The 8,167-nt window shown below is 40.1% G+C and overlaps 1 protein-coding gene across 1 annotated transcript; it reads left to right on the forward strand.

The window, feature by feature from the left end:
* The first annotated feature begins 698 nt into the window (after positions 1-698).
* Positions 699-1,853, forward strand: LOC132892436 (C2 calcium-dependent domain-containing protein 4C). Its single transcript, XM_060930711.1, has one exon. It carries the CDS (start codon positions 699-701, stop codon positions 1,851-1,853), a length of 1,155 nt encoding a protein of 384 aa, XP_060786694.1.
* The last annotated feature ends 6,314 nt before the right edge of the window (positions 1,854-8,167 follow it).

Here is an 8,167-nt window from a genome sequence, read left to right on the forward strand (position 1 = left end):
TAAATACTTTTCCTGGTAAAAAGTTACTTTTCTAGTGAAGTAACGCAGTTACTAATGCAATTACTTTTTTGGAGAAGTAACTAGTACTTGTAACTAATTACTTTTTCAAAGTAATGTGCCCAGCACTGGTGGGGAATTCCATGTATTTATCCTCTAATGGATCAAAAGCAACCCTACAGAGAGTCGTTGAGGTCACATGGGTTGTTGAGTCATCCTGTAGATGTAGGTCAAAGGGCCGGGTGTGAATGGTGTTAGCAGCCTCTCTCTCTGCCATCATGTGAGTCATTAAAGTCAGCTGAGTTTTGGTGTGGATGTGTATTCAGTTTTCTGGGAAGTGTGCCAAGGACTGCATTGTAGATGGCTGATAAGTGATATCTCAGACCATCTCCTCTGTTCAGTGATGGTTGTTCCAGGTTGACCAAGATGGCTTCTTTTACTCCTCTTTCAAACCACCGGTCTTCTCTCACTAAAATATGTACATTGAAGTCCTGAAACGAGTGTCAACAAAGGACATATAAATACCTAGAACTCCCCACTAGTCAGACAGAACTGAAGAAGCCTTTCAGATGAGAGGTGAAACGTCTTCAAGAATTTCAAGTAAGTTCAGTTGCCTTCTTTAGCACCTATGGCATTCCATGGGTTTCATCAGTGCCTAAAATCTCATTAAGTAGTTTGTTTACCTTTTTAAGGTAGAAACAATGTGGATCCTTCGAAAAGTCCAAGAGAGTGCCGAGAGCTTTCCAATGGAGATAAGCCGACTTGTGGGTAAAAACTCTGACGAGATCTCAGCCAAAGCAAACCTTCTCAACAAACTCCACAACAATATCCTGACACCAGACAAAATTCCTGACTTCTTCTTGCCTCCCAGGTTGAGCAGACGCTCTGTAGTTGCAGTGGAGGGCATTGTTCCACAGTGCCTCGATGACCCTGGAGTCAACTGCAGTCAGACCTCTCAGCCAAAATCTGACACAACTAGTACAATTTTGAAGACAGATAAAAACAAGGGCACCAGGATGGCCATGAGGGGCCAGATAAAGCCAATTCCGTTTTCACTTAAAAACTACGAGCCTGATTTGTTCGAGAGTCCAAACACTCGACGCAAGGAGTCATTGTTTCACTCTGCACTTTCCAGCTACACACTTGAGCGGGTAACCAACAGGGTGGTGCCAAAACTGCCCTCCATAGCACTACTGAAAGTGGGCAGCATGGAGAGTGACACCAGTTCTTCTGCTGACTCGTCCCCTCACAGCTCACCACCTCCAATCAGGAGCAAACATAAGACCATTTCCATGGCACATTCACCATCAAAAGAATCTCTTCACAAAGATGATTTAATGGGCTCCAAAAGCACAGAGGACAAGATCAAATTCACAAGAGATAGACATGTTACTCAGGCTACTTCCTCAACTTTAGCCCCGCCTCTTCAATTCCCACTGGACATGCTACATTGTCAGGAACGCCTCCATAGTGAGCATGTCCTTCTCCTCCCACAGAGGGGCTGCATTCGTCTCTCTGCCTCTCATTCCAACATGGATGGAGATCTATGCACCGTTCGAATTCGGGTAGTCTCTGTGGAGGACCTGCGTGAACCCGGTGACCTTCGACCACTGCACTGTGGTCTCACCTTGAGCCTGAGTCCAGGCAAGCTGCAGCGGCAGCACAGTGCTATCATCAAGAACTGCCGCAACCCTGTGTTTAATGAGGACTTCTTCTTCACAGAACCAGAAGGAATAGATCAAGGGCTGAGGAACTTTGCTGTCAGGGTGAAGGTGCTGGAGAAGAACTTTGCTCTGGGAAGGGCTGCAGTACTCGGGGTTATCATCAAGCCACTCACTGAGCTACTAGCATTGTAAAATCATTACTAAAAATGAACTCTTCTCCCATGAAACACTATGTGATTGATTTGATTTTGATGGTCAGATAATTTTGACCTGAGAGTAGAATGCTGAAATAAAAAGTGTCTTTTGTTTTTGTTTTTTTGTTTTTTTAAATGACCAACGAGACCAACTAGGGTCCTGGTACAGATCCTGAGCTTGGGTTATTATCTATGACAAGTCAAGTCAAGTTTATTTCTATCACGCTTTTAACAATAGACATTGTTGCAAAGCAGCTTTACAGAAAATTACAGACTTTAAACATGAGCTAATTTTATCCCTAATTTATCCCTGATGAGCAAGCCTGAGGCGACGGTGGTAAGGAAAAACTCCCTCAGACAACATGAGAAAGAAACCTTGAGAGGAACCAGACTCAAGAGGGAACCCATCCTCATTTGGGTGATAACAGATAGCGTGATTATAAATAACTCACTTCTATAACTATGTCCTATAGAGTCACAAAGTATAACTGTGTAACCAGGAAATTCATTATACGTTTAGCATGAAGTCTGTTTTGTTGAAGTTATAAACTGTTCATTGATGGAAACTTGAGTGCAAACTATTCATGACAACTGCAGTCCTAAAGTTAGCAAGTCAATTGTAGTCCTCAGACATACCAAAACTGTAAGTGTCTGGAGCCATCTTCCGACTGTCCATATGGGGCCAACCTCCACAGCAGCAATATGATGAGACTCCAGCCAGACGAAGGGCATCAGGATGGACCTGCCTCTGTCATGTGGGTTTCCTCCTGGTTCCCCAGTTTTCTCCCACCTTCCGAAAAAATTCTGGTAGGTGGATTGCTAAATTGGCCCTAGCTTTGAATGAATGTGTGAATATATGTGCATATTGCCCTGTGATGGACTGGCGTCTATCCAGGGTGTATTCCCACCTTGTATCCAGAATTCCGGGGATAGACTCCAGAACCACATCACCCTGACCAGGATAAAGCACTTACTGAAGAGGAATGATGAATAAATGTATTAATTCATTAATATTTGCTATCAAAAGAATCATGAATTTGATTGAATATAAATATTGTTTATAATGTAATACTAGGGGCGGCATGGTGGTGTAGTGGTTAGCGCTGTCGCCTCACAGCAAGAAGGTCTGGGTTCGAGCCCTGTGTTATTATACTAATAACAGAAATGAGGATAAATTATACAGTATATGGTATTTTGAAATAAACCTCACATAAGACAATGTTAATCAGATTTATAATAGAGAAAGTGAATTACCATGTGAAACCTTTAGTTGTAATTGATAGAACTGATAGTTTCTTGACACTGTTCTTGTTGCAATGTATTTAAACATATAGCAAGAGAATTCAAGTATGTTGCATTATTGTGTAGTGAGATGTCTAATGTATAATGTATTAGAGCATGTACAAAAGTATGGATATGATGTCTGGCTTTGCATTTAATTGCAAAGCATCAAAATGAGAAATGTGTATATCAGGTTGCATGATCTTTTAAGGAGAAAGCAGACTCATTTTCAAAAGTAGAATATTTATGTACATATACGTAGCTGTTTATGAATGTTTTGAATGTCACAGTGTGCTTTTGGAGAGACTACACACATAAACTCCTCAGGCGTATATATATAATTTTTTTTCACTGGATATGAGCAATCATGCGCTCTGATTGGCTACTCTACTACAAGGCTATCAGCTCATATACCGTGAATAGAGAAAAACAAAATGGTGTAGCATGTTGCTGAACCAACCGAGGACGAAATAAAAACTCGACTCACTCGAAAACAAAACCCCAAAGAATACAAAAAAGCAACAAAATATGGAATGAAAGTATTTGATGGTAAGAGCGTATCTTTTTTTTTATTGATCAAGAATTATTATTATTATTATTATTATTATTATTATTATTATTATTATTATTATTATAGCATTTTTCACAAATTGCTACTGTCATTTCTCCGGTTCATTTACATTCTAAGTGGAAATGATTTTGTCGGATATTCTGTATAAAGTTTTTATTTATTGAATTTGCAAAAAATAGATATAAAAATGCTCTGTTTCTCAAAATCCAGTGAATGTGGATAGAATAAAACAGTTATTCCACTCAATCTTGTCGTACATGGCTTACAAGTACAATTCAATTTCGTGGAATAACTGTAAATTATATATATATATATAAATGTGATGTGATTGAACACATAATTTGTGTACATTGAAAAAGTGTGTATTTTGTTGTTTTGAAGTATAGTACATTAAAACACAAATCTGCATGATGACGTGTCCTTCATAGATTCATGCATTATAAAAATCCCACCAATATGGATAAACTAAAAATGAGTGTAGTTTAATATTGCTTATTGTTTATGACATACTCCATGGTAGAAATGTTTTACATGGGTAAAATTGTATCTTTTATAATATAATTTGAACAAAACATTCTATTTCTGTAGCTTGAAGTTAAAGTGAAGTTGACACAAGAGGGCAAGCATGAGCTTTCTGTGTTCGTTGCACTAAACAACACCATTATGAGTCACTGAGTCTAATGGTAAAAGAATTAGTAGTCTGGAATTATACTGTTTAATCAAAGATAATCATAATTAACATATCTAGGATATAAACAGTGTCTCCCACTCTCCCACCACATCTACCAATATATATACACATACATACACACACACATGCGTACACACACACACACACACACACACAAGTGTACCACTTATGCACAAACACTGCAGGAGGTGGCACACATCTGGTTGAGGGCAGCACTGAGCAAGAATACAGACTGTCTTAATTAGTGCAATAAAACCCCAAGTGCTCGCTCTAATGGAGAGATGAATGTGCAGAGGAAGCTGCAAGGGACCTTTCTGTTAACCGCTGTCAAATAGGCAATTATCACAAAATGAGTCGTGTGTGCACCTTCAAACGCTCAGTCCCAGTGTCCATGAAAGACGAGCATGGCACAAATGTGTGCAAACACATATACCAATAAATGATGACTCAATTTCCTTGTTAGTCACAAATCCAGATTTGATGGGTGTGGTTATTATCGAAAGATCCACCACTATCACTTTGGACAATCTTCCAATAAAGAAATGCAAATGATAACTGTCTCAATATTCTGACCTTAGGTCTAAAAGACATGGTTTGTACCTCTGAAGGAGATTGTGAAACTACTAACAAGAACCTTGCCAGAAAGGTACTCATTACTTTACGTGAATAATTCATAAAAAGCAATCACAAAAAGTAGCCTAATCTGTCATAATCGACTATATTGAATGTCATTAAAGTACAAGTTGTGGAAGTACAAGACCTTGTTCAGCGGACAGAATGAAGACTAATTCATTAGCCAAAAGTGCATAGAGTGAGAATTATTGTAACCTCATCTATTGTCCAGGTGACCTCTCTTCATCTTCAGCTAATGCAGGCTGGATGAGGTTTTTATTGGTGCTGGCTCAGCCAGTGGTAAAGTCGGCAGGCAAGAGACACATGCCCTGGAATGGAGCTCACCAATGAAAGGAGAGGTCTACGGGCCTTTGCTGAGATCAACCAGCTGCTGGCTGGAGAGAGAACGGCTGCTGTGCATGAATCACACGGCGGTTCTTGGTTTATCTGTAATATCACACTACAGGTTTAAGGAAAACAAAATAAGAAGGTAACATTTGAAATGTTCAGCATTAGGGCATTTAAAGCTAGATGGCCTTTCGATTTCATAAAATCGGTGAAATTTAGTTCCCTCTGAAATTTGGTCATTGTGATATATGTTTATTTCTGCAATATCTTGCAAAATATCAGGCCATTCTGTAGCTGGGAAGTTACTTAATTTGAAGGGATTCCCAAGCAAATAATGTGCATGAAATCGCTCGCTTCGCCCAGTCAAGCAGACAGAGGAAGTCCGTGTGCGCATGCGCAGGTTTACCTTCTTCTTCTTCTTTTGGGTTTTACGGCAGCTGGCATCCACAGTCAGTGCGTTTACATGCACATCCAAATCGAGCTACTCTCGGTAATCGAGCTAAGGGTCCCAGCAGGGGTGCCAGAGAAATCCAATCCTACATGCACACAAGGAAATCGAGCTATTGTGTGAGGTACATTGTGCACCCGAGCCACAGGTGGCACTACATGCCCCATCGTGTTGGTACACTTCCGGTTGTCGTCATGAAGAAGAGCTATTCAAGAGTATAAACAAAGTTATCAGTTCCGTGTTCACAAGAAGAACGACGACGAGGACAGCAACATATATATATATATATATATTCATATTCAACTCCTTAAGCTGAATGAGCATGAACTCTATCTCCTCATTGCTCCAGAAGTGCACGTTTCTACTACTGTTGTCATGCCGACCGAGGCTGTTGTGTTTCCCACTTGTGGTCTCGTCACTCGTCACTTCCGGAAGGGGCAGTGCTGAAGTAAGTAGCTCGACTACATAGCTCGATAGGGTTTACATGCACTAAGTAGCTCAGCTACAATTGCATAATCTAGGTCGCGTAGCTCGATTTCGAGAAATCCAGTTTGATTCGATTTCAGCCGAGCTAAGGTGTTTCCATGGCATTTAGAACTTCAATTTCAGTCGAGCTACGGCAGAAATTCGATTTTCTCTACGTGCATGTAAACGCACTGTTGCATTACTGCCATCTACAGGTTTACCTTTGACCGTGTACTGACAGTTACATCATTCTGTCGCTAAATGAACAGCTGATCACACCGAGGTGCTTGCTGACCACTGATATTTATTAGTTTGGTCCTGCGTTTCTTTTCCTTTGCAACATAGTCTTTTCTTCTCTCTTTCCATTACTGTAGTCAGTGTTTCATGTTTCATTCGTGTCCTCCATTCTTCTCTCCTGTTTCAAACTTGTATCCCACAATGCCTTGTGCAAACGGGGAAAGCCCACCATGTGATGCATGATGTAGTATCTTGAATTGGGTCATGGTGAAGGAGGAAAAAATAGCAGAGAATTTAGGGCCACGTGGCCCTAAATTCGTTAATTGTTCTATTTTTAAAAACCTAATAAAATTGGAAGTCTGTGATTTGAATTCATTAACTTTCATTCCACTAAACAAAAATAATTGGGTGTCAAGGGGTGGGGTATATTAGGCAGCAAGAGAACAGTCAGTCATTGAAGTTGCTGTGTTGGAAGCAGGAAAAATGGGCAACTGTAAAGATCTGAGTGACACCTTTCTGTTTTAGCCAGCATTAACTTTTTCAGCAGTTTGTGCTACAGTAGCTCTTCTGTGGGATTGGACCATATGGGCTAGCCTTCATGCCACATGCGAATCAATGAGCCTTCGACACCCATGATCCTGTCACCAGTTCACCAGTTGTCCTTCTTTGGACAACTTTTGGTATGTACTAACCACTGCATACCAGGAACACCCTACTAGATGTGCCATTTTGGAGACGCTCAGACCCAGTCATCTAGCAATCACAATTTGGCCCTTGTCAAAGTCGCTCAGATTCTTACACTCGGCTATTTTTCCTGCTTCCAACACATCAGATAGCATGCAAAACTAGGAAGGGAAGAACTAGGAGACTAGAAACAGTGTCTAGAGTTTACATAGAATGGCGAGAAAACAAAAAAAAAATCAAACAAAATAAAAAACAGTAGCTGATGAGAGAGGGCAAAGTGACAAAGAAAAGCTCACTCAAATAACCACTCTTTACACCTGTGGTGAGCAGAAAAGTATCTCAGAATGCTCAGTATGCAGAACCATGAAGGTGGATGAGCTTCACGACAGAAGACCATGTTGGGTTCCACTCCTATCAGCCAAGAACAGGAATCTGAGGCTACAGTGGGCACGGGCTCATCAAAATTGGACAGCTGAAGATTGGAAAATGACCAGGTTTACACATAAAGACCTTGTGTTTTCTGTGGACCTTTGGACAGTTTTAAAGATGAAAACTAAGAAGTAATGACGAACCAGATTAATTTTCTAGGAAGTTTACAAAGGAGTTTACTTGGGGCAAAATGTTTTCCATGCACAAATTTCTGTATTTTATTTCAAATTTCAACAGTGCAATGGTTCAAACCCATGGTACATTCAGTGATACTGATTTGGACTATCAAAGCTTTAACTGAGTTTCAGAGCTGTAAATTCTCCCAGAGTGTTATGAATCTGACTTCACTGTAAGTTCCCAAATAGGAAAGGTTACATGGTAAACAGTTGGTTAAACTAAGTTAGGTATACATTGTAGAACAAACATAATAAATCTACAGTGGTGCTTGAAAGTTTGTGAACCCTTGAGAATTTTCTATATTCCTGCATAAATATGGCCTAAAACTTCATCAGATTTTCACACAAGTCCTAAAAATAGATAAACAGA

The sequence above is a fragment of the Neoarius graeffei genome, chromosome 10 (assembly GCF_027579695.1).
Source record: "Neoarius graeffei isolate fNeoGra1 chromosome 10, fNeoGra1.pri, whole genome shotgun sequence".
Classification (NCBI taxonomy): domain Eukaryota; kingdom Metazoa; phylum Chordata; class Actinopteri; order Siluriformes; family Ariidae; genus Neoarius; species Neoarius graeffei.

Excerpts from the sequence above, each read along its gene's own strand:
- LOC132892436 (XM_060930711.1), top strand. The coding sequence starts at position 699 with ATGTGGATCCTTCGAAAAGTCCAAGAGAGTGCCGAGAGCTTTCCAATG.